A 26,848-nucleotide genomic window follows, 5' to 3' on the forward strand; every position below is an offset into this window, starting at 1 on the left:
GCGTAACAATAATGTTGAGACGGATGTGTAAAGGGAGAGAGTGTTGCATAGAACAGTAATTCTAAGTAAAACTGAATCTTAAAAAAAACTAAATTTTGTTTTAGTTAAACCCCCCCCAAAAAAAGGGAATATTAAGCCTTAATGATTTCTCTGATCATTTTTATTAAAAAAAAAAGAAAGAAAAAAAAGAGCAGCAATAAGTAGCAGAACTGCTCAAATATCTCTCTGTCTGTGTAGTGTAAAAGTCGTGTTGGATGAATTAAGATCTCCGGCACCGGTTACGGGACCGGTCACTGCTTTAACAGGTCTTTGAGCACAGCTCCACCGCTGGCTTCAGCTGAGACGGGCACAGGGGTGAAGGTGGGCAGGTTGTCAGAGATGGGCTTCATGAGCAGGTGACCTCCTGAGCCGCCAGAGCTGGAACCGGCCAGCAGGGGCACGGCAGCAGAGCGCGGGGCCAGGAAAGGATTGGACTCGCCGGGCCGCTTGCTGAGTGCTCCGCCTCCTGTCAGGAGAGAGGTGTATCATTTAAATAAGGCTCGATGTGTTTTAGGGATGTAAGAGAAAGAATATTTAATTATATTATATTTAATTTAATAATATATAATTATGCTCTTGTTGTTGTATCATGTAGCCAATCTCATGCTTGCTTTTAATTCCATGCTTAATTGTGTTTAGATTGTAGATTTCAGGACTTTTGCAATTGCTCATGGTACATTAGTTTTTCTTTTGCTTAGGTGAGATTGCTAAGGGTTTTTCCTTACTGCTACTACTGCTACTACTACTACTGCTACTGCTACTACTACTACTACTACTACTACTACTACTACTACTACTACTACTACTACTACTGTCTTGACATGACATGGTGTCGGGTGTTCCCAGAAGGGTTGTTTACCTGCAGCACCGCTGGGAGCAGCACCGCTGGCTCTTCCCTGAGGTGGGGCGTTTAGAGGCTTGAAGTCCTGGAACGGAAGCTTTGGTGCGGGCATCGAAGGGGTCGACTCAATCTCCAGGAACTTTACAAACATCTCTGAGAACGACTGCAACGACAAAAGAAGGACAGGACAGTGTGATAGTGCTGCTGCTGCTGAATTACGGAGATATTATGGACATTCTTGCTTTACATCCTAAACAAGTTGAAAAAATTAAGAGTTCGCTTCAGAAGAGCATCGCGGTAAGGATTCAGTGTCCTGCTCAAGAACATTTCAGCAGAGCACATGATTGCCAGTTAAAGAAGTGAATGTTTTTTTTTTTACCAGCTACTCTGCTGCCATAACGGTGTATCACTGCACAGGTGGGTAGAAATACTGCAGTGGCTGGATTCAAATTCTGTTTGTGGGGTAGTGTGTATGTTGTTGAGACTTAATTTGAAGGGCACATGTTAACACATAAACAGTAATATGTATCCGTTTTTTACTTAGGATTCTTCAAGTGTTGTTAATATATTTTTAAGGAAGTAAATATGTTGTAATGTGCAATTTGTATGCTCTTTCTGTAAAAATGAAATGTTTATTTGACAGAAAGTAGAAACACTTTACAGCACTCGCATTAGAAATACTTAATTTTCTTCCCTTTGTTTACTTTCAGTACTGTATAGGTCACGCTAAGTTCTATTAAACCAGTATAAAGTGAAGGTAGTGATATTTTTTGGAGCAAACATTTCAATTTATTTTAATGCATAGACGGATGCAAAGTTTTTCAGAGCATTTGTGTGGCAATGCTGCCCGTGTAACTTGCAATGCAAACTGTGAAGTGCACACACTGCTTGTGACCACGTTGGCCACCCTGGAGCATTGTGCGACTGTGTTCACGGTGTTACACAGAAACAGAGAGCGTGTATGCAAACCGGACATCGTAAATGCTTTGTTTCTCAATCGCAGGCGTGTCGGGTTATGTATAGATTATTTTTTTGAGAATTTTCTTAATCCTTTTTGCCATTGCTGGTGTGCATATTATGCTTTCGTCTTCTCTTTTCACTCTGGATTTTCCTCTGGGAAAGCATAGAGACCGTGTGAATGCTTTGTTTCTCTATAATAGCAGGGAAGTTATGCTGATGCCATGTCTGTTGCCTTGTGATAACTTGCTGAAAGACAGTCCTGGGAAGTGTGGTCCGTGCCCATTATACATCTATATGTAGACTGTGTTAGGGTATAGCATACTGTATCAAATATAAACAGTGTGCTTCGGTGTTAAAAAGAACTGTATGAGGCGTTTGTTACCGTGTTGAGCCCTTGCGAATTGGTGGGCCTCGGGGGGGTGTTTGGGACACTTTGTGCTCCTCTGCCTCCCAGCCAGTTCGACATCCATCCAGTAACACCGTGCCGTCCGTCCTCCTCTAACATCTGCAGATGGGAGGCAAGGAAGTGCAGACAAATACTATTGGCTTCCTAGAAAGTCTCCAAATCATCACTGACACCATAAGTTATTAACCACTGATTAACCAAAAGGATGAAGAGTGCAGGTACAGTAAATGTCAAGAGTCTTATACAGTCCATTTCGGCTATTTTTGAAGAGCAGTTTTACTTCGGTTTTCAAAGAGGCAGTCAGATTATTTCAGTTTTAATTGCCCTTGGTTTCCTTTCTGCCTGCCACCACTTTCTGGAAAATTATTTTGTGGACCCACTCGCTAGTTAAGCTTATATACAGATTCTTTGCTGACAGTCCACACTCCTAGAGAAAACGTATGGCTTTATTATTCACGGTCATTCATACTCCCTAATTATCAGCGTCATTCGGATTTGGTTGGATGGACCCCATATATAGAGCGTATGGCTCACAGCTTCAGGTTAAAAAAAAGGCAGCCGAGACGGGATACTAGCTGATCCAATGAGGCTGAAAAGTCGTCTGGTTTTGTGGGACACTTGGCTGCCGTAAACATGAGTTGAGTGGAAAATTGAAATAGCATAAACAGGAGCTGAGGGAGAGATGAAAAAAAATAAGTGGAATGACCTCCAACACAATAAAAATGGGTCTTCTGAGGAGTTATAATCGCATTTGCCTACTCCCTCTGTATCTGTTTTCCTGTAAGAGTATTGGGTAATATACTCTGGAATAGTTGGATGGAGTCCCTGAGGGCTCCCGCCAGACGATATGGATAAGATAATGCTTTCTTTTTTAAAGGACAGAGGATTTTCAGGGGCTGCTGGTGTTAAAAGTCGCAGCTCAACAGTGAGTTTTGAGGCTTGACTGTTTATCTTTGAAGGACGTGCTCAACTAATTAAACAAAAGTCGGTTGTCTGGTCAGAGTGACCTGGGACAGTGACACTATGTAAATACTGGATTTGCCTCAGTATTGGGCCAAAAGCCTGTAAAGAATTTGGAGGCAAGTTCTGTTTAGCAACTGTCTTGTTAATTGTTTATCTATCTATGTCGGCAAGTGTTTGCCTGCCAACACTGTTTGTCATTTAAGTCAGTCTCGGGATAGCCTGACAAGCCAGACCCAGATCAAGATGTTTGGGTCTGGGAACTCACCATTGGCAGGGCTCAATCTGAGGGGCGGGATAAACTGTTGTCTTTCAAATTCCCTCTGCACGCAATAGGATAGCGCTACAACCAGGCAGAGCAACGAAGAAGGTAGCGGAGCTAGTTGATAGATTACATTTTAAACTTTTGCCGTATCCGGTCGGCAAAACTCCGAACACATCTTTTCTTTTTTAAGAATGACTTCAGTGCCGTTCTTTGTTCTTTTCTCAAAGAAAAGCTTTCCAGAGTCGCAAAGCCCATTCGAAAGACCGCTGTTCCCAGCAGCAGCAGCCATAAGCCCGCCCACCGACTCTATACACGATGTGATTGGCCTGACTAGAGTTTGGTTTTTCCAGCTCGCAAGCCAACGGAGAGTTCCTAGACTGACCCTGGCTGCGAATGACATTTGCTGCCGCTAGGGTGCATCTAAATTTCTAGGCTTTAATTTCCAGAGACCCAACATTCCCCCACGAGAAAGAATTTCGCAAGAGGGCCAGGAAAAACTACCCTTTACAGGAAGAAACCTTGAGCAGAACCGGGCTCTTTATCATCCAGTTTCTCCATTCTGTCATGCTCTTCTTTTCGTCACAACAGACCAATGTATCTGCAATTTAGATACCAACTATACAGCTCTCTTACCTCGTTAGGGTTGGGTATCGTTTGGGTTTTTTCCGATACCGGTGCTAAAGCGATACTTTTAAAATGGTGCCTGAACCGAAATATTTATAATAAATTTATAATGTATATAATATAAAATATTTAAAAAAAAAGGAGCACAAAATGACAGTTGGCGACATTAAAGAACGGCTTGTTTATTGCTAAGGCCATATGGTCAAAATTAAATGATTGATTAATAATGTAATGACAATAACTTAAAACAATGACTTATTTCACCAGTAAATTGCTGGTAAACGACAAAAACAAGCACCAGATGGGAAAAGTGTATTTTACAATAACTTTGAATGCACCACAAGGCTGGCGAGTTTCAAGTAAATGCACCGTCTGTGTTGTTTTTCCGACAACGGCAGCTACAGTCAGACGGTTACGTCTCGGTGTTGGAATCCTCTACAGGGAACTACAGTCACACTTTACACCACTTAACGTAAGCTGTCAGCATTTTAACCATTGTGTTTAATTCTGCTACTAGCTAACGTTAACGTAGCATCCCGTGTAGCGATGCTTCTGGAAAAAAACAACAACTACCGTTTACATTGGAACCGGTGCCCTATTGCCACCACGTTTCGGTACCCAACCTTATACCTTGTGTTGGGTCAAAGTAAGACCTCTAACCTACTGCTAAATGATAATGTAACATGACTTTGCAGCTGAGTTATGTCTAAGTGAAACTGCTTTTTCATGTGGTGTTTCCATTATTTTGTCCACTACCTGTATATCATGGTATATAGGTACATTGTGTTGGACACTTTTATATACCCTAAGTGCCCAACCAAAGATACTAAAATAAATAGTACATGCATTTGGTAAATACATAAATTTGTATATAATGAAATGATTATATACTTATGTATTGTGGTGATGCATCATTCATTTATTCCCAATAAGGCACAATGCCACAAACATTGCTCCCCGACTGTTCATGCCATTATACTGCAATACATTTTTTTTATTAATACCACTTGCTGCCTAAAACCATGATTATGTGAATATGTGATTGCTTAAGTAAATATGAGTCAAGGAATCTTACCTTATCAACATCTTCTCTGCTCAGTCCCAGTACACTTCCCATGAGCCTCAGCACATCGGCACGCTTGGTTTTAGGTGTGTGGAAGTATCCCAAGAACAGGTTACGCATCAGGACTCTGGAAACAGAACAAGATGAATAATAAGGCATGATGTAATTCAAGACCTCAATCCCATCTTTATACAGCTGCATGCATTATAAATACATGTGTTCATTTCAGTATTTGTTTACATGTGTTTCTCCAGGGAGACTGAGAAACACAAGCTTTATTTATAGCAATTCAAGCACTGTACAAAGTGAAAATCATCCATCTCCAACTTTCATGAGCTAAAACATGACAATGCATTTTTGCAGTAATTCAATGGCTTTTTTAATGGTTTATGTAGCTAAAGAAACACTTAACCCTTCACTTTATTTAAAAAATGCAATATCTCCAATTAAACTTAGAGATACATGACTTTCTTTGCTGCAGTTACAGGCGTGATCATCCCAATGTCATAACGCTTTAAAGGTCACCTGACATGGTGCTCTTTGGATGCTTTTATATAGGCCTTAGTGGTCCCCTAATACTGTATCTGAAGTCTCATTTATATAGACCTTAGTGGTCCCCTAATACTGTATCTGAAGTCTCTTTTATATAGACCTTAGTGGTCCCCTAATACTGTATCTGAAGTCTCTTTTATATAGACCTTAGTGGTCCCCTAATACTGTATCTGAAGTCTCTTTTATATAGACCTTAGTGGTCCCCTAATACTGTATCTGAAGTCTCTTTTATATAGACCTTAGTGGTCCCCTAATACTGTATCTGAAGTCTCTTTTATATAGACCTTAGTGGTCCCCTAATACTGTATCTGAAGTCTCTTTTATATAGACCTTAGTGGTCCCCTAATACTGTATCTGAAGTCTCTTTTATATAGACCTTAGTGGTCCCCTAATACTGTATCTGAAGTCTCTTTCCGAAATTCAGCCTTGGTGCAGAATTACAGCCACTAGAGCCAGTCCCACAATGAGCTTTCCTTAGGATGTGCCATTTCTGTGTCTGTAGCTATTGAGGAGGAGAGAGGGGGGGCAAGGTGGAGGGTGGGGGGTGTGGCCTTGACCAACTGTCACTTTGCTCGTTTGAAAGCCATGATGTCTCTCTCTCATGGGTGGGCCAAATTCTCTGTGCGGGCAAAGCAGAGAAAGGGGAGGTAACCTTTCTCCTTGATTCCTGATTGGTCTATCTGAGCTTTCATTTTCTCAAAGGCAGAGCAGGATACCCAGGGCTCGGTTTACACCTATCACCATTTCTAGACACTGGGTGAACATAGGCAGGCTGGGGGAACGCATATTAATGTTAAAAAACCTCAGAAAGTGAAATTTTCATGCCATGCGACCCTTAAAAGATAAGAATTACGTGGCCAGGTTAGCTCAGTTGGTAGAGCAGGCGCACATACGTGGAGGTTTACTCCTCCACGCAGCGGCCGAGGGTTCGACTCCGACCTGCAGCCCTTTGCTGCCCAAAAAAAAATTAATCAAAAAAGAAAAAAAGATAACACTTATCACATTTTTATACTGCAGTGTGACTTTCTACAATCCTTTGGAACTATGGGAGAGTAATAATGAAAACCATATGTGTTCTTAATCATAATCATATTTAACCCAGATAGGACTGAACTCACTTGTCTATCTTCCCCTCTGTGCTGTTTAGAAGGTTCATCAGTTTCCTCTGCGCCTCCTCCAACATCTCCTGTCTCACTTCCACTGTAACACACACACACACACACACACACACACACACACACACACACACACACACACACACACACACACACACACACACACACACACACACACACACACACACACACACACACACACACACACACACACAGTGAAGAGATGTTTTTTTTAATCTTCTGAAATAATGTCGGCCGATCTGACGAAAAAGAAATACCCGACAATGTCGGATTAACTCAGAAAGTCGTTTAACAACTCACTGCTGTTCTGAAGGTATTTCAGAAGCATCAAAGAATGTTCTCACCATCTGGATGGTTATATAATACATATGATAAAGAAGATCTTTTAACCGTTTCATGTTGCGACTATATTGCCTAGCCAAGTACTTGGAACTGGCCTTGCTCCTTTTGCACAACACAAGCAAAAATATGAACTCTTTATTTTGTATGAAAATATAAATATTAGAAAGTTACATCAATATATACCAACATAATTGATGATACTAATACGCTAAAATCTTTTTAAAAACTTTTTTTCCCTCCAGATGGTTAAAAGAATCTGGAAATACTGCTGTAAGAGAATATAGCTGTAAGACTTGCTAAGTGACCTTCTGAGTTGCAACGTCATCGGGTATTTATTCATCAAAATATTGGATTCTTTGCTGTAGCTAATGCGTGAGAGGCATAAACTGGGGCTATGTTGCACATAGCAACGTTAACCTCTCATTAGGGAGACTGGATCAGAACATTCTCACGGCTACCCAACTATTAATAGATCCAATGTAAATTTTCCATAGGTGACTGATTTGTTAAGCAAATATATGGCTTCATATCGGGTCTGAACAAATGCCTGCTCTGGACAGCCAGAGAGGGGTGAAAAAAGAAACAGTCTAAGAATTTGCTGTGATGTAATGGCCAAGCTTGACAGTGATAAGAGTGAAATCTGCTGAGTGTGACACAAAAAAATAATACAGGAGAACATAACCCAGGAGGCGACTACAGTTTCACGTGCATTCTGACTATAATAAGGACACGTGCATACTCAAATGAAAACATGAGCCTGGGAGAAAGAAAAAAAAAAGAAGAAGATAGAAAAAGGCAGCACAGGATGGCAGATGCACAACATTTTAAATAAAGTGGTACAGTGGTCTTTAAACCAAGCTGACAGAAAACATCTTTAAAAGACATTTATTTTATTGCAACCTTGTGAAGATACTTCAGAAGTTTATAAGGAGTTTTGTCAGATATTTCCATCACTCCCTCAGACGACGTGTAGGAGTTGGCAGAAGAAAAATAAACAGCTCAGCTGCAGCTCACCTTGTTTTTTCAGCTCTTCAATTTGCTCCTCGTTTAGATCGAGCTGATCGGTGAGGCGCGACGCTGACTCCAGAGCAGCGTTGGCTTCATCGAGGTTAATCTGACAGAGAGCAAAACACCGTCAGTCATAGAGCTCAACAGTGTGGTTCCGGTAGTAAAAATCCCATCGATTTTCTCCGTAAGGATTTCGATTATTAGGCATAACGTCTAAACCATCCGAGGCAGACGGACCACGAGCTACGAGGTTGTGTAACGGAAGTTTCTGTTCCTGTAAAAGCTTTGAGTCTGGATGAAATCAAACCTGTATGTAGAAAAACTTGTTTTATTCGCGACCTTATGGCGAAAAACCACACTACCCACAATCCGAAGAAACCGCCAACGGCTAGATCGAGCTTCTACCATTCAAGTCTATGATAGTTTCTCTATACAGTTTTGTACCTTTGCCTTTTTCAAAATGTTTTTTTTTTTTGCGCAGAATCTAATGTTTTACTGGTTGGCTTGGTTCCAAGCTTTAAACTCTTTATATAAGCACTTCTTGAAAACGTCAATGAAACAATTGAATGGGGAAAAACACTTCCAGAACCAGAGCTGTTAAAAAAAGTGGGCGGTCACTGTTTTATTATGGCTTTCATATAACTGCAACTTCAGCTGTCATCAAGAAATATATGTCACGTGTGTTCACTTTGTGGCATTGCTATTGGCGGCACATGTCAAATATAAATAAATCAGATCTGATCAGTTATTGATTGCTGGTTTACCTGAAGGGCCGATGCTTGATCTTCCAGCCTCTGAGCTTTTCTTTTCCACTCGTCCTTCTCCTTCTTGTGCCTATCAAGCTCTGCCGAGTACATGGCTTTCTCTTCTGATGGGGGAAGAGACAATTACTACAAGTTATATGGAATTTCATTGCCAGATTGCAGGCACAAATTGCCTCATCATCACTACCACCAGGTTCTCTGTATAATAAAAAAAAAAAAAAAAAACGCTGGCTAAAATACTAGACACTATTAGACGACCAGAGTCTTCATGTTGAAGCAGCTGACTTGCCTTGCTGAAACTGCTCTAGCACCATCTGCAGGTTGGAGAGTGACACTGCATACTGGTTGACCTGCTCCTGGGAGGTCCTGAGATGGATGAGGGCTTCATCCCTCTGCTTCACCACTCCACTCAGCTGCTCCTGCAGAGACTCCACCTGCATGCTGGCCTGTTGGCTGGAAAAAGCATATTGGCCAATAAGCAGAAAAAAAAATGACTTTACTATTTATAGAACCTTAATTTGATCAGGTTAATCAAGAATCTCATATCATATCTCATATGTATTAGGGAAATCCAGTACTTAATATCAGAGACACAAAATTATTCAGGACACATCTGTATAACATTGGAATTACATTTTGTGATATGCCCTAGAGGGGCCAGATAAATGGAAAACGATAGGGGACTTAAGATAGATCCTTCAGTAACCCCACAACAGAGGTGGGCACCAGAGGAGCAGGCTCCTGCCACCACAACAAAGTAAAGCCTAGTTGACAGGTATGAACAAAACTAGGGCTGGGCAATACGGCCAACATCTTCTATCCCGATATAGGTAATTTCATATCTTGATAACTATATATATCACAATATAGCATGTTTTCTGGTAATTCAATATATAAATCATCTTTTTTTTTTTAAGATAATTTGTTTTGCCATTTTAGGCCTTTATTTGTGACAGGACAGCTTAGACATGAAAGGGGAGAGAGAGGGGGAATGACACGCAACAAAGGACTGAGCCTCTGTACGTATATGGCCGCGCGCTCTACCAGGTGAGCTACCCAAGCGCCCTCAATATATAATCTATATGAAATAACCACATGGTAAAGCCTATTTTTGTATACTGAGGAGTTAATTAAATATTAAAAAACAAAAAGTATTGTTTTAAGAACTTAAGTGCAAAATGAACATAACGTGCAAGGATCAGAAGGTTAAGCATCGTCCAAATGACATAAATATTGCCATAATGTAGTTCGGTTTTTAAGACATTGTGATGAATGAAAAAAATAATATATACAATGAACATTTTTATATTGTTTTGATTATATATACGTATAGCCATATTGCCCAGCCCTAAACTAAACAATGTAGTACTAAATCACTGATGCCAAATAATGATTTCAGCTAAGGTGTAGCTCAAGGCAAAGAAAACCAAAGCAAAGAGAGAAAATGATTGATATCACTTGACTTTCCAACCACTAGTGGTCACACAATCATTTTGTGTTGGGGTCAATTTTTGATCCTACCAGATCTCAGGACTATAATCAACTCAGTGTGGTTACTTAGGGTAAGACAAGTGTATTTTACCACCAAAACATGCAAGGATAGCCTAATGCAGCTTAAATGCATCTTGTATGGTTATTAGTTGCAGGGCATTTGCATCTCTTATTTCTTTGCCACAGAGCCAACATGATACTTATTATTGATGTAATGTGGCATGCTAATGCTGTACAATACCTAAACCATGGGGAAAATGTGCAGTTAAATCCCTGATGATTTTATTAGTACCTAATGTTGTGTTTCAACCCCATTTAATACACGCTTTGTATGCGTTTTATTTTATGCTAACCTGGCATTCTCCACAGCACTCGAGGACGTGGCCAGTTTCTCGTCCAGCAGTGCCACCCTCCTGCGTAGTTCAGTCTCCCTGTCCTCTGCGCCGAGGGCTTCTCTCGTGTACGAGTCCTCAATCTCCAAGAGGTGATTACGCAACCTTTCCAGCTCCAAGTTGAGACGCTGTTCTTTGTCTCTCACATGCTGAAGCTGTGAAGGAAACCGAAACATCCTTACATGTGTAGAGCATGCGAATACCACAGTAACTTTGATTCCTAAACGGTAACTGTTTTTACATACTTATACCTATATTGTATGGATTTTAAAGTTGTGATCAATAGACAACTTGATTCATGACAGCATGTTTAGGTGACTAGACAACATGACGAAGGAGGCAACACTAGGAAAGCAAAAGGAACTAACAGTGGTTTTACAGTTTGGAATATCTGTTATATCCATCTAATCATCCATATTTTCCCTAGACCTATTCAGGAAATCTGTTTTGAAATGTGAAGCCTATTGGTCTTGAGTCTACATTGAACCCGCATGTCTGTGATTTGGGGATATGGTACGTTAAAATAATGTGATATGGTACGATAAAATAATGTGATGATGGAAAAATACACCAAACTGGTTGTTTTTAAAATATTTAGATTCTTACACTTGCGTACAATTTGCAAAGGAGATTAAGTTCGCATCTGATGTTTCCTTCGAATGCAGAGTAAGGTGTGTTTCGATTGACTTGAAATTAACGTAACATGGAGTGACAACTTTACTACTTTGACACTTGTACTTTGTACAAAATTTTAGCCAAACCAGAAAAGATGACAGAATACCATAGAAAACATGCGGTGAATTTGTCTTGCAGATCAAACCCAGCAGTGAGCAACCACAGATTCATATCTTCACAGTTCAAATGAAAGGCTAGTGAGTGGGCATCATCTGTCCTCCTACCTCAGTTTGTATCGCAGTGGTCTCCATTTGTTTTTGCTTGAGTGCCATCATCACCTGATCTCTCTCCTGCTGGAACGCCACAGCCTTCTCCTGCATGGACTTGAGTTCATTCAGGAGTTGATTCAGCTCGCCAGACTTACCCTGCATTACAACATCAACAGAGCACATCACAAATGTAACAGTTTGAAGAATAAAAGGACAAAAGAAAAAGCACCGTTTCCAGTCTAAATCAACTTTGCTGGATACATGTGTTCATCAGAAGAGTGTTAATCAAACTGACAAAAAAACAAAAATGTTGGCACCTTGCAACACAGATTCACAAAAATAAATAAATCTATTCTATTAGAAAAAAAATCCTCTCTACTGAAAGTATCAAAATGTGTCCCTATGGCAGTTATAACAATACAATAAAATTAAAGAGAAACAAAGTCGTTCTGAAGTCTTAGTTGCCAACTGACCTGCTCTTTGTCCTTTAGCATCCTCTCCACAGTTGCTGACTTCTCGCTCACTGCACTCAGTTCAAACTCCTTTTCTCTCAGCAGGAGGGAAACCTGCATGTTGGTTTCCTGCAGCGCTCTGAACTCGGACTCTTTCTCTCGAGAGCGTGTGGCTACCAGCTCGTTCTCCTCCTTCAGCTTCCTCACGTCCATTTCTAGAATAAGAGCCCGCTCTTTCAGATTGGTCACGGCCTGCTTCAGCACCTCGTTGTCGTTCTCGCGGTTGCGTAGTGCCTCGCTGACGTGACTCAGCTGGTCGCCTTTGGTTTTGATGAGCAGGTCTTTCTCCCTCACAGACCTCTGCATGGCTTCCAGCCGCTCTTTGGCCAGCCGGACCTCCTCGGCCTGACTTCTCTGCTCGCTCTCTGTGGCAGACGCCGAGTTGGAGAGCCGCTGGTTGTTCTCCTGAAGTGTCCGAATTACGTTCTCCCTCTCAGCCAACTGAATTCGCAACCGTAGAACTTCTTCTTGCGGTTTCTCGTTCTTTGCTGTTGGAGGCGCCTGGCGGCCTGGCGCGTCGGCCGTGAGAGAAGGGCCGCTGGACTGAGCAGCTACGACTTCAGGAGTCGGTCCAGACACAACGGCTACGCTGTCCAGTTTACCCAGCAGGACGTCCTTGGTGGTGCTGAGCTGGGTGATGGTCTGCTGGACCTGAGCCAGTTCCTGACTCAGACTTCCCAGCCTCCTTTCCTTCTGCTCGTAGCTCTGGATCAGTCCAGCGTAGTCCACCGACAGCTTGGAGCTGCAGTCGCTGTCGGCCGAGACCTGACCCTGCAGCTTGATCAGCTCCTCCTGCAGCTGGGCCGACTCGTGCTGCATGTTCTTGACCGTGGTGATCACCTGCTGCTTCCACTCCTCCATCTTCTTCACCTGCTGCTTCAGTGTGTCCCTCTCCTGCAGCAGCTCCTCAAACTGGTTGCTGCTGACGCCTCCGGAGCCGGCGCTGGAGTCCCCTGCCGAGGACTGCAGGACGGTCACCAGGGTCTGGCACTTCTGGGTCAAGGCGTCAATCTCGATGTCCTTCTCCCTGATGATGCGCGACAGGTTCTGGATGGTCTCCTTGAACATCTCTTGGCTTCCCGAGGGATCGCTCATGTTGGAGAGGCGTTGGTTCTCCTGCTGAAGCTTCGACAGCGCCGCCTCCTTCCCCGCCATGATGTCCATGAGGCGGTGGTAGTCCGAGCGCAGCTGGCTGTTCTCTCTGGTCTTCTCGTTGAGCACGGCGAGCACTTGCTCTCTCTCCACGGCGTACGCCTGCAGCTGCTGCTGTAGGAACATGATGTCCTGGCTGTGCCCGCCCCCTCCGGCCATGGACGCTCGGGCGTGGAGCGCCTGGATCTCCAGATCCTTCTGCAGGACCATCTGGGACAGTTTGCCCACTTCGTCGCGAGACACCGCCAGCTGATCCAGCTGTCTGGTCAGCGAGAGGTTCTTCTCGTTCAGCTGGCTGATCTCGGTCTCTTTCTCCTTGATGCCTCGCACCAGCTTTTCTATTTCGCCCTTAGACAGGTCGTGTTTCTCGTTGCCGTTGTCCTGATTCAGAGTCTGGGTCTTCTCCTCCTGCAGGATGACCTCTCCCTGCACCGGGGGGAAGTCCGCACGAACGCCACTCTCGCTAAGCTGATCGACCGTGTGCTGCAGGCAGGATATCTCTTCGTCTCTGGCGTGGATGAGTCTGTCGTAGTTAAGTGTAACCTGCTGATGGCGAGCGTGAGCCTGCTCCAGCTCAGTCTGCTGAGCCTGTAGGGACTGCTGCGACAGAAGGAGAGAGGCCTGGAGCTCCTCCGTGGTTCTTCTCAGAGTCTGGACCTCCTCTTCCAGACCATTCCTGGAGGACTTGAGCTGTGTGATCTCTGTCTCTAGCTCCGTGATGATGTCTAAGGTCCGGGGCTCAGTCAGAGGTTGAGGCCTGCTCTGCTGATCCCTGAGCCGGTCGATCTCTTCTTTCAAATGACTGTTCTCCTCCTTCATACCGCCCAACTGTCTATCCTTCTCCTCCAGGAACAGTTTGAATGCATCCGCTTCCTTTGTCAAGACTAAAATACGGTTCTCCATCTCCTGCTGCAAATCTGAAGCATTTTGTTTCAAAGTGTCCATGAAGACATCCTTCTCCTGCAGCAAATCGGTCAGCTGCTTCTGCCCTGAAACCGTGATCGAAAGCATCTCGTTGGTGTCTCTGTGGTCGGACGCCACTTGCTCCATGTCTCTCTTCAGCTGAGCTATCTCCATGTCTTTCTCCTGGTTGAGTTTGATGGCTCGCTCGTGCTCCGTCTGTAAAGCAGAGGCATCCATGGAGCGGGCTCGGGTCAACTCCTCGATGGTCTGCTGGTACTGTCTTGCCTGCTCCGTTAGCGTCCTTTCAGTCTGACCCAATTCCACGTCTAGCTGAGTTTTCTCCAGCTTTAGAGCTTCAATACGAGTGTCCTTCTCCCGCACGGTCCTGTTCAGAGCTGCCTGGCTCTCCTTCATCTGCTTGGTTACTTCCTCAGCTCTACCCAGAGCCTGCTCCCTCTCCGCCTTCAACCTCCTTATCTCCATCTTCAACTCATAGTCCTCAGACATCGCCTTCTCCTGAGAGAGCCTCATCTCATCCAATTCTCTCCTGAGGTCTGACAACTCCCTCTCCTTCCCTGCTAGCTTCTCTTTAGTTCCCTGTGCCTCCATTCCTCTCTCCCCTGACTGATCCAGTTCTGCTTTGGCAACAGAAGATTGCTCCTCTCGCTCCTGAACAGTCTTCCTCAGCTCTGCGATTTCTCGTTGTGCTCCCCTGCTCTGCTCCTGTGCACGTCCCAGTTTGTCTTTCAGCTCCTTCACGGTCCGTTCCAACTCCTGTTTGCCCATGTGCAGGTCGTTGAGGGTGAAAGCACTCTGGCTGGTTTTCTCTTTTTGGGTGTCCAGCTCTTGCTCCAGTGCCCTCTTCTGGTCTTTGGTTGTGTTCAGCTCTGCAGTCAGTTCCGTCAGTTGTGCCTCGGCCTCCTTCAGCTGTCCAGAGAGCTGCTCCTTCACCGAGATCATGTGCTACAGACAGAAAGAGTAAAAAACAAAACCCAAAGGTGAAAATCAGCAAATTGTCAAAATGTTCCTCATTGTGTTTTGTTGTGAAGGGTTTCTACAAGTTTTCCTTTTTTTTTTTTTTTTAAATGTTATACTTCTTCATGTTTTGGCTTGATTTTGTTTGGCTTATTTTTGATAATTTTTGCTCAGCATTGTGCCTTTACAGTCAGTAGGCTAAATAAGTAAGTATTATATTATATACTTATAAGTAAGTCAGGTATGTATCATTTCACAGTTTAATATTTCCACAATGTGAGAGATGTCAGTGAAATAAAACAACATTTGTAGTCTTAGGTACATAGAACTTTTGTAGCCCTTAGACCTGCATATGAACCTAAGAAAAATAACATTATACTAGTAATGTGCATGTATATATGTGTACATATATGTGTTCTGGGTATTTTATTTTGTCCTTTGTAACTAATTCATCTGAACTGTTCACTGTTATCACTTGAATCATTGTATTTCCTTAAGCCTGCTGATTGTAAAGCACTTTGTAATTACAGAGTTTTATAAGTGCTATATAAAAAAAAAAAAATATGATTATTAGTAATTAATCGAGGGCCACCATGGTCAGTCAGACCTGTGTTGCTTCCTGGTTTTGCCGGTCTAGTTCCTCCAGCTCAGACATCAGAGTGTCCCGTTCCTCCTCAGTGTTTCTCAGGGCCTTTTCCTTTCTCTCCAGCTCTGCCTTCAGATCCTCCAGGGACTCCGAGTCACCAGACTCAGCTTCATTAGTGCTAACTATTTGGTTCTCTGCCATTTCTAGTCTATCTTGCAGATCAAGCTGTGAAAAGACACAAACACAAAGCGTTACACTTTAAAAAATATATATAATCCAACAGACCTCAGTTATTAAAACTGTCTTCTTATAACCATTATATCAGGAACCAGTGACTCCAAATTTGCTACTCTATATGTCACATAAACAAACCTTTTCTTGTTCTAGACTTTCCTTTTCTTCTCTCAACGTCGCAATAATGGTGTTCAGTTCTAAGATGTCCGCATGCTCAACTTCTTCCTTTGGTTCTGCCTAATTATACCAAAAGAGTTAGAGAAGTCATTAAACGAGGGGATTAAATCACGGAAACCTACCACTACATACATCATAAATATTCAACATGATTAATAATTTATATTTCCACTTACCTCAGCCAGGCTTTTCAGTCCCTCTATTTCTTTTTCTGCAGCTGGAAAGTAGAAATGTAAATCAATATGCAGGTTAATCATAAAGGGAAAACCTCCTATGGCTTATATCCATGACAATATTCTGCCTCTATGCAATACTGATTTGTGGTTACTATAATAAAAAAAAAAAAAAAGAGTATCGCATTAAAATAAGGAAACACAATCAGCTTCAGCAAAGTGAGTTTCTGACAGCATTGAATAGCTTTAATTAAGCTGTATTCAGCATGAATCAAAATAAGTTAACCTGCAAGATTCTTTCTCAACATTTGGATCTCGTGGTCTAGCTGGGCTTTTTGCAGAGACTTCCCCTCCTGCTCCTGTACTCGTGTCTGAAGCTCGGTGACAGAGGCCTGCAGACGCGTGTAGTTCTGCAGCAGCCCCGTGTTTTCTTCCTGGGCCTCATCTTTCTCCAGCTGCAGGGACGCCTTTTTCGACTGCGCCTCCTCCAGACTGGCAGACAGCTCGGCCAGCTGCTTCTCCCGCTGATCTGCTGCTTCCTGCAGGGAGCTTATGGTTTTCTGGAATTCGGACAGCTTGGAGGCATCTGATGGGGAAGAGGTTTGACTACCACCTGGAGAGAAGGATTTGGAGGACCGGGATCATTTTGTGTGTTGTGCCTGAGTAGAAACACCTCAACATTTTGGGGTTTTAAAGCCAAGATTTCCTCAGGAAAATCTCTGAGTTCATGTCTCTTCCACAAGTTACAATAACAAATACAAAAGTTAGGCTAACCACTCTGAATCTGGTCCTCCAGCTCTTCTATCCTCTCCTCGTACTCCGCTAAGTCCTCTCTATGTCGGCGTGTGATGTCGGCCATCTTCTGTCGCTGGGCGTCCTGCAGAGCTGCCAGTTCATGCTGGTGTTCATCCACCTCCCGGCTCATCTCCTCTCGCAGCTCCTGTCCCAAAGCAGCAATAACATCAAGGTTAGAGTCCCAGTGTCGATGCAGTCGATGGAAGTTGTTATCTTAAATTATGTCAACCTGCATTAATTGAAACTTTCAAACATGGGGACAGCAAAAACAAACTGTAAACACAACACTGACTGGTATAAAGCTCCACAGAGCGACAAGGAACTTCAGTAGGGTAATATGAGCAACGCCTTTTACGTACACATTGTCATATAAACCATTGCTAATATAAAAAAACAATTGGTATATATGTATATATGTATGTATGTATATGTATATGTATATGTATGTATGTATGTATGTATGTATGTATGTATGTATGTATGTATGTATGTATGTATATATATATATATATATATATATATATATATATATATATATATATATATATATATATATTAGGGGTGGGAGGAAAAATCGATAGAGTATTGCGATATTTTTCGTGGCAATACTGTATCGATACACAGACGCCAAGTATCGATCTTTTATGATATATGTGTTGGTCAGTCTGTCTGCTTGATAATCCCATTTTGCAGCAATAAAATTGAAGTGAGATGAACAAACAGAGAAATGTATCTTTTTAGATGAAACAGATGTTGACTACATTTTCCTTTGGGGACATCATTTGAAATTGGGAAACATTTGAAGTTGGAAAAAAGGTAATACATTGCAATACATCGCAGAATATTGCAATATGTTTAAAATCGCAATATCGTATCGTGACATAATTATCGTGATGATATCGTATCGTGAGGTGGATTCTTCCATAAACTATTCTTTATTTTGGCAACAAAGAAAAATTCACCTTAATAGTTCTTTGAAGTTTGAGAATCTCTGCCTGGTCGCCGTTACCGGCTCCTGCCGCTGATGATGCCTGTAATAAGATAAGGTAATTAGATCTCATTCGAAACACAATCAGAATCAAGTTCAATTTAGTTTAAGCTGGTATATTTTAATGGAAACTGTACAGCTATTCATTGGTGTTTCTTAGCATGTGTTTTGAACTTGCTTGGTGTGGTGGTGTGATGAACTAAAATAAATGTAAAACGGTGATTCTTGTGATTGTCTAAACCTTTTAGTATCTGGCACACTGTTCTATGTTAATATTAGTTTGCACTCTTTTGTGTAGTATCTAAGTGTTTTTGTCTTATTTTATTCACCTTGTATAATCTTTTTCTATTTTAGTTGGTGTGCTTTTCTTTTTACTTGACTCAAAGAGCCTGCACAAGAATTCCTATGTGCCTGGACGGTTTGGTGTATGCACAAATGGCAAATAAAAATGTTGAATCTATGTAGCAACCACGATGCATTTTGTAACAAAAACTGTAAAGCCAAAAGCATTTAGTTGAAAGTCTCTGATAATAAGTAGCATGCTTTCAGGGCAATAAGGTGACCTAGCTATCGCAAAGACAATACTTTAGTTTAGGAATACCTGAATACTAGGTCAGGAATAGTTGGGACATTTTTGGAAATAGGTTTCTTTGTTTTCCTAAACGAGAGTTAGATGAAAAGATTGATGCGGCTCTCATATCTGTATGGCAAATATGAAGCTACAATCAGGATAGCTGATTGTAGCCGATTAGTCGTTAGCTAAGCTTAGCATAACGACTGGAAACGGGGGGGGGGACAGCCAGCTTATCTCTTCACCTCTAAAGCTTAGTAATTACTATAGATCCAGGGACAATGTGGTTTACATAAACAAGATATATTGTGTAAATTACTGAGCTAAGCTTACCATCTGAAAACACATACACATACAAGAGTGGTATCTTCTCATCTAACTCTTGCGGTTGTTTCCCCTAGGATTTTTGACAGGGGGCTTTGTTGACGCTCCCCCAAAAAGTTGTTAGGCGTCGCCTATGTGTGTGAAGCGGCTTTATCTCTTTTTTGTTTGTGTGTGGAATACTAGGGCTGCACCGAATCCAGGATTCGGGTTCGGATTCAGCCGAATATTGGGCTTTTTGACAGGGTTGGGTTTCTGGCGAACCTTAGAATTTTTTTCCACCCAACCGAACCCTACTATTGCACTGTGCGCGCTGCGCTGGTCGACGTAATGAAGGTGGACCGTTCAACGCAGTAGGCTGTGAGAAAGTGAAAATGGAACTCGCGAGCAGAAAATGCGCCGCCCGGCAGCACCCCCTGCCAAAAGAAGGCGAGGCCACCCAAGCCGAGCCACACGCCCAACCCGCAATGCCGACCTGTCCTGCGGCGGCAAGGACCCCATCCTTGCCGCCGCAGGACAGGTCGGCATTGCAATACACAACATCGCCGCTGCCAAAACATTTGCGTATGAAACATCCGAAAGAATACGAGCCGCGCATCTACAGACAGCAGCCAAAACGCAGCAACCCCAGGTACGGCAAAGGAAGGACAGTCACTGCTAAAAAGGTGTTAACCAGACAGACAGTCTCTCCCGGGCTGTCAGCCCTTCTCTCGGCAAATAAGTCTCCCTACAGTGGGAGCGGAGCGACCGGCTGCTGCCCGTTAGCTTTCTAATTTCACCCACCCAACATGCCTTCATCATACACTGGTTAGCGAAAATCATCTGGCGATAGCGATGTGCTTTCCTACGAGGTGAAAAGTGCGTGTGAATTCAACATTAAGTTGTTACATTTAACTATTTTAGAGGCTGTGGACGTTGTTTACTTCATTAATGTGTTTACTGTGTTAATGGACTGAGGGTGGGAGGAGGATTCGGTATTCGGTTTCGGATTCGGCAGAATATTAACCAGTGGGTTCGGTATTCGGCCGAACCCCAAAAATCTGGATTCGGTGCATCCCTATGGAATATAGAGCATAACTATATAATTTTGTCCTTCTTTCAGTGGTAGGGGAAACACTGGTTAGAAAGTGAAAAAGTGTCTAACTATTCCTTTAACTGAATGACCCAGGTGTAACTCTCTGTACCAGACCCATCTGTCCTGCTCCAGCCTTACCTGAGACATTCGCCTCCAGTGTGCCACCTCTGCCTCCAGACGCACGACTTCTGTCGACAGCCTGTTGATCTCCTGCTGCGACCAGATAACGTCGCTGAGGTCCATTTCGTCGCCGTGGAAGCCCTGGTGGGCCCCTGAGGGCCGCGACAGGTAAGAGGAAGCAGAGGAGGAGGTAGTGGTTGAGGAAGAAGTGGTGACAGGCAGCATGGCGGGGCCGCCAGAGGCGGACTGAGCCGACTGCTGCAGCGTCCGGACTTCTTCCTGGAGTCCTGTCTGCCGAACTTTCAGGTGACTGATCTCCACCTGGGAGGATGCAAACAAACATTGGGTCTTATACCAAGCACTAACATGAGCTTCACGTCCACATTCTGTCTGGACAAGACTTCGGTTTTGTCGTGTGAGACAAAGAGCACAAAGGTTTTCTTACTGATAGTATACGGACCGTTTAGGATTAAAGCTGAGGTAGGCAGTATATTTTGGCGTTGTTGGGCAAAAATTCCATAATAACCTTTCAACATATTGTAATCTATATCTAGCTTTAGAAAATCTAGCCTGTGATGGGAGACTTTGGCCAATCCCAGGTCATTACAGAGAGAGAGCGTTCCTATTGGCTGTTCTGCACATGCAGACAGAAGGGGGAGAGCGGCAGGAAGAGGTCTCACTCTTCTTGAAATTCTGGCTTTTTTTTTTGCTTTCCACCTGCTGCAGCTTTAACATCTTTTCCATTCAGGTAGGTTTTACATGTGGATGGAAAGACTATTTTAAATGTTGTGCTTCTAACCACCTTCGGAGGTGGTTTTGGAAATTGGATTATTATTTGATTATTATAAATGAAATTGTTTAATCATATACAAACTCAATTTACCATATGTGAATGCATGGCAAAACAAAAATAAAAAAAACGTTTTAATCTTTTTCAATTGACATTGACAATTGACAGCTTAAAACTTCCACATGGAATGACCTAAGATACATATTAGTAGAGCAAACTTCAATACTAAATGGTTAAAACTTCTGCCATCTTCAGGGCTAGAGTTATACAGGACTGTGTGTAGTTGCATGCTCTCATTCAAGAACACAATTTAAATGTATCAAGCGTCCTAAATAACTAGACATGTTATTTAGTTATGTAAATATGGGTAATGGGTAAGACACAGTTTTGACCTTTTCTCTCTTAAAGGATATATTTTTAACAGACGTATCATCTAAAGGCTTTCATTATGAATACAAATGTACATACATCTTTCTGTTGCAGAAGGCTTCTGTACTCCGCAGACTGTCCTTTAATCTGGATCTCTGATGCTTCCAGCTTCTCCTCGAGCTCTGCATAGAGCTTTCTTAATCTGTCATACTGCAAAAAAGACGGAGAAGGGAGGAGGTCAATAACAGAATAAATATGCAGGAAATTAACATTTTTCTTATCTGATATACAGGAAAGGTGGTCAGAGCTTAGAGAGATGCTAAAGGGCTCTTCAGCTGGATGGATGCTTATTAATACAGTGCCCTACACCCATCCTATAGAATAAAGCTTGTGTTGTCCTATATTTTGCTCTTATTAACAAATTCTATGAAAAGATTTAAAAAAATGCGTCGGTCCGTCTCTTAATACTCTCTGACATCCGTACCCGGCCTGTGACACTGAGAAAAGCATATAGTTTTACTCCTCGACTCTGAATACGAGCACAAGGAATCTCACCTCAGATTTCTGAGTGTTAAATGCAGTCTCTATGTCAGCCAACTTGGAATTGGACACCTGCAGTTCTGTGGCGGCATCTGCAGTTACATGGGGAAAAAATTGCATTTAATATATCACAATATGCATAAGTCATAAATCAGTTAACGGGCAGCATTCATTTAATGCGCAACAAAGCATAATACACAAACGTAGCTTCAGGTCTTTCTCATTTACGCAGTAAGAGATACATAAAAGGGATATTTTATTCAGTTTTCTGATAACAAGAATGTCAATATGAGAAAAATGTTCTTCAAGTTTATCTACACTGACACTCCGCAAATTCAAGACATACCAACCAGTGACTTTTTTTCCCCCTTCTCTATCCGAGTCACACACAGATCTGCTTCACCCGGCTCACATGACAAACAAACATGCACGGCTGAGCAGGCCAACATTTCTGGAGATCGTATCAGAGTTATGGGATCTTAACAGCTCACGAAGCTCAGCCAACACATAACATTACTACAGAAACTAAAATGAAGCCTACAGGCAAATCTAGTTCCAGTCAATATCCTCTCTTTTTAAAAATGTAGGTAAAAAGATGGATGCAAGGCCTGGCACACAGAGTGCTTCACAGCTGGCCCATGGCTCCGTACTCAGTGATAAGATTTTATACTTTTGGTTAAGATTAGAGCTGTGAGTTGGAGATCTGCGGTCAAAGTTCTCCTAAGCTTTATCGCTCACTTCTGTTTGCTTAAGAGGGATGACACTTTGGGGTTAACTGTGCCAAATGAGATGGGGAACAGAACAGAAGTTCCTTAATTATTGCATTTTGACGTCATAAAATACTCTTGAGCCCAGACTAAAGGTCTAGAACTGGCGCTAACAACGAAACCAAGCAAATTAGTGACTTACTGAACCATTACACTCAGAATCTGGCATCGACATTTTAAAAAGGGGATATCACTAGCGTTTGATTTGATCATGAACCCTGGCTGTAATCTGTGTGACTATCAGGCTGTTAGCAGCTCCACTGACAATGAATGAAGGGGTGACTGCATCGACTGAGAATGTCTGCTTGAGATTTTATATACCCAAATAACTTTTACGTTGAACTGTAAGTTCTAGAGCTGAAAATGCTTGACTTCCACCACCATCATCTACCAAAATAAAGACTTCTGTTGGGGATCAATATATTTGTCATATGAAGTTCAACCAAAGTATGTGGGTTACATTTAAAACTGGAAGAAACCTATTATTAACCCACGCCACAGGTAGCTGTACAGGCATTGGGATAACAGGAAACAGTTTGTGTGCATCTTTTAAAAAGCACCTTAAAAGGGATACGCCACCGTTTGTTGAAATAGGGCTTATCACGGTCTACCCTGGCTGTAGATAGGTGGGCCAACGCAGTTTTTGTCTCACTGCAAGTAATTCGTTTTTTTGTCGACTCACTTTTACTCACAACATGCTAACCGGCAACATAGGATTCCATTCACTACGCTAAGCTAACTCCCGGCGGCGCTGCCGGTGTTGCACCGGACTACAACAATGCATGCACAAAAAACTGCGTTGGCCCACCTATCTACAGCCAGGGTAGACCGTGATAAGCCCCATTTCAACAAACGGTGGCGTATTCCTTTAAGGTGCTTTTTAAAAGATGCACACAAACTGTTTCCTGTTATCCCAATGCCTGTACAGCTGTGGCGTGGGTTAATAATAGGTTTCTTCCGGTTTTAAATGTAACCCACATACTTTGGTTGAACTTCATATGACAAATATATTGATCCCCAACAGAAGTCTTTATTTTGGTAGATAATGGTGGTGGAAGTCAAGCATTTTCAGCTCTAGAACTTACAGTTCAACGTAAAAGTTATTTGGGTGTATAAAATCTCAAGCATGGTGGCGTATCCCTTTAACACTTCTGACCCAACCAAGTAAGAGTTCTTCAGTCGGTTTTCCAAGTTAATACTTTGGCGCTATTGACGTGAACCTGACGGGAAAAATTTAAGACCATTGTGTGGTGTAACACACTTGATTGATTGCAAATATGTGGCCGGCCGTCCTATCTACACATTGGCGGGGTAGAGTAGACTCACACCAAAATGCAGTGCAGTGGTGGTGTAAAAAAAATAAAAAAAAATAAAATATAAGAGCACTACACGCTGTAATTAAGCAGTACACTGTATGTCACCTTGGCAGTGTCAAAGATTCAATAGCTACAAGCTACAGAAAGAAAGACAACTAAGAGGCGCTCAGATTTAAATGCATTATGCTGACATTCAAATCTGTGGGCACGGTTATAAAATGCTGAAGGTGTGATTCAGTCAAAGAGGTCCTATTCTAGTTCACTGCTGATGAAACAGTTAGGGTGCAAAACTCAAACAAACATTGTTGTCATGCAAGTAGTCCGGCTCTCATTCAGGGTCAACAGAGCAGCTTTAGAAAAGGGAGTTCTGGGTGTTGTAATGTTTACATATATCCGCTCATCCACATGAGAACGACAATATCTTTAAAACACCAGACAAAGAAAGCAGCAGTGTACATTATAATACATTGTTATACATTCAGTTCATCACTATTCAGCTACGTAAAGGTAGTTTTTTTCCCTCTTAATTGAGTCAGTTGCTTACAACGGTCACATATTTCTTAGACTGGGACATGCACGCTTGTCAGTCATACGTCTTTTAACTAGAGCTGGGCGATATGGAGAAAATCAAATATCCCGATATGTTTGACCAAATACCTCGATATCGATATTGTTGCGATATTGTAGGGTTGACAACTGGTGCTTTCCCACAATATGCACACAATGAGATTTTTGATAAATAATCGTCAGTTATGTGGATATAAGAACTATGTGTGTAAAGGCAAATAATAGAACAGCTAGAACAGTCTGGTAAGTTCAGAAAATGACATCACTCTACTGTAATGTAGCCTTTAAAACCAGGAAAAGACAACACTTGTGTGTTATGTCATATCAGGATATTAGGATATCCCAAATTTAAGACGATATCTAGCCTCATATATCGATAGTGATATAATATCAATATATTGCCCAGCCCTACCTCTAACAGTTCATTTTTTAGCAATGCGGTTACAACATCATTGCAATTAGTTGAGAACTGAGAAATGTTGGTTATTTATTCGACTGTATCTAGCTCTAATTTTTTTTTTTTAACGGACACCGATAACTCTAATTAGTCTCTAGTATTATACACTCAGTTGCCAAATAACAAAAGTTACAATATTCAGTTTTTGTGAGAAGTGTTGATTCAACTTCATGTATATTTTGGAGGATGTAGTTTGTGGAGCTGTTGAATTGCACTGTGTTATACTGAGAGGGGTTTCTGATATTAAGGATATACTTTCAAACTATTAGAGATGCCCCTTAATATAACCACTACATTGAACACCTCTCTAAAACAGTGTCAACAAAAAGTAAACATTATAACCTTTAAAAAGGTTGAATTTATTGCAAGACTGTTATATTATTGTGCGGTAAACTTATTAACCTGTTGTTAGTTTTAGCAGGTTGTACCTATAAACTGGCAACTGAATGTATGCCTTATATATTATTTCCAGCACTGTCTACTTATTACATAATTTAGATGTTATAAGTCATCTTTCACTGGTCAGTGTAATGGGCTTGTTTTCTATCTCTTGTTAGCAGACATTTGCTTTCAATTATGACAGCTGAGTATGTTAGTGTTCCCAAAGACAAACATCTTTATATTTCTGAAATACCGAACAGCCAATGTAAACATGTTTCTAGATTTTCTACCTCGTTATCACATCACTTACAGTTAAATCAGCTAAAACTTGTTGGTAGTTTTCAAGTTACTGGATATTTGTTTTATTAATGCAAGCAATAGTTCTCTATGATATTTTTTCAGTAAATGGCAGTTTTCTTGTAAGATACCTTTTACTGCTCAATGTAATGGCTTTATTTTTTTCTCGGTTGCTGCCTCCCAAGACAGCTGAGATATTTTTTACAATCTTCCTAAAAAGGACCAGTAAGTTGGTAAGACCTAGGAACCTAAAGGAACTCTTTTTTTATGTTGGTACACTGGAAGTATTAAGCAGTCATTTCACATGTGTACAAAATACACTGGAAAGAACAGAGTATGCTCTCTACTACAGCGGTGTAATGCAACAACTTGTGATTATGTGGCTACCAAAGAGAAAAAGGAAAAAACATGAACCAGACTTACCTCCTACTTCTTCCACCCCTTCCAGTAACATGTCTTTGGTAAAGTTTGATATCTGCCCGGTGAAGGAGGACAGGCTACCACCGACCTGGCCCAGAGACTGACCGAGGCCGGAGCCGATTCCACCCAGCCACGATGACATCTCGAAGAGGGCTACAAACCAAAACAAAACAAAACAAAAGCAGGGCCGAAGAGGACTAGGACTGGGGGGGGGGGGTTAGCCTAGCTTTGACTCCCGAGGTGATACAGTAAACTCGGTCATCAAGCTCAACTGTAAGCTCTACACCACAAAGACGACTTTAACTTCAAAATCCACTTTAATCTTCCGAAATAAAGTCGCTTTTCGCGCTGACAGACGCTCATTTAGCAAAGACCCCGGCTAATAACAGCTGGTCGTTTTGCCTGAAGGAATTTGTCGAGACAAGCTAGGCTATGCTAAGCGTCGTTACATTACAGTCAAACAGCCAATACCTTAGATTAGGGCTTAATGTTGAGGTCTGTGTCGTCTACGGCTGAGTGGGAGTGGTATTTCAGCAGGTTGTTTTTTTTAGCCGGTCTAACCAACACAGCGGCCAGAAAGTGCCACCTCAACTGCAGCCGATATCAGCTCAGCTGCGGCGATGGCTGTCAGGTTT

The 26,848-nt window shown here is 42.1% G+C and overlaps 1 protein-coding gene across 2 annotated transcripts; it reads right to left on the reverse strand.

Moving 5' to 3' along the window:
• Positions 1 to 142: 142 nt before the first annotated feature.
• trip11 (thyroid hormone receptor interactor 11) lies at positions 143 to 26,848 on the reverse strand. 2 transcript variants are annotated; one of them, XM_039786473.1, is made up of 22 exons: positions 26,685 to 26,848; positions 26,217 to 26,366; positions 22,024 to 22,100; positions 21,568 to 21,678; positions 20,328 to 20,630; positions 18,197 to 18,265; positions 17,214 to 17,379; positions 16,726 to 17,052; positions 16,443 to 16,483; positions 16,228 to 16,326; positions 15,877 to 16,080; positions 12,201 to 15,257; positions 11,743 to 11,883; positions 10,805 to 10,998; positions 9,250 to 9,413; positions 8,961 to 9,064; positions 8,203 to 8,302; positions 6,829 to 6,910; positions 5,171 to 5,285; positions 2,223 to 2,345; positions 899 to 1,043; positions 143 to 505 (listed from the first exon to the last, which is right to left on the reverse strand). In XM_039786473.1, the coding sequence occupies exons 2-22, from the start codon at positions 26,353 to 26,355 to the stop codon at positions 291 to 293; spliced, it is 5,976 nt and encodes a 1,991-aa protein (XP_039642407.1). In that variant the 5' UTR covers positions 26,356 to 26,366; positions 26,685 to 26,848; the 3' UTR covers positions 143 to 290. The 2 variants fall into 2 exon arrangements, with proteins under 2 accessions (XP_039642407.1, XP_039642406.1); XM_039786472.1 differs by having other exon boundaries at positions 26,217 to 26,848.

The sequence above is a fragment of the Perca fluviatilis genome, chromosome 20 (assembly GCF_010015445.1).
Source record: "Perca fluviatilis chromosome 20, GENO_Pfluv_1.0, whole genome shotgun sequence".
Lineage (NCBI taxonomy): Eukaryota > Metazoa > Chordata > Actinopteri > Perciformes > Percidae > Perca > Perca fluviatilis.

Excerpts from the sequence above, each read along its gene's own strand:
- trip11 (XM_039786473.1), bottom strand. The coding sequence starts at position 26,355 with ATGTCATCGTGGCTGGGTGGAATCGGCTCCGGCCTCGGTCAGTCTCTG. Across the intron at positions 17,053-17,213 it reads GGAGGACCAGATTCAGAGTG|GTGGTAGTCAAACCTCTTCC; the intron begins GTTAGCCTAACT and ends CCTTCTCTCCAG. Across the intron at positions 16,081-16,227 it reads AAAGTCTAGAACAAGAAAAG|CTTGATCTGCAAGATAGACT; the intron begins GTTTGTTTATGT and ends GTCTTTTCACAG.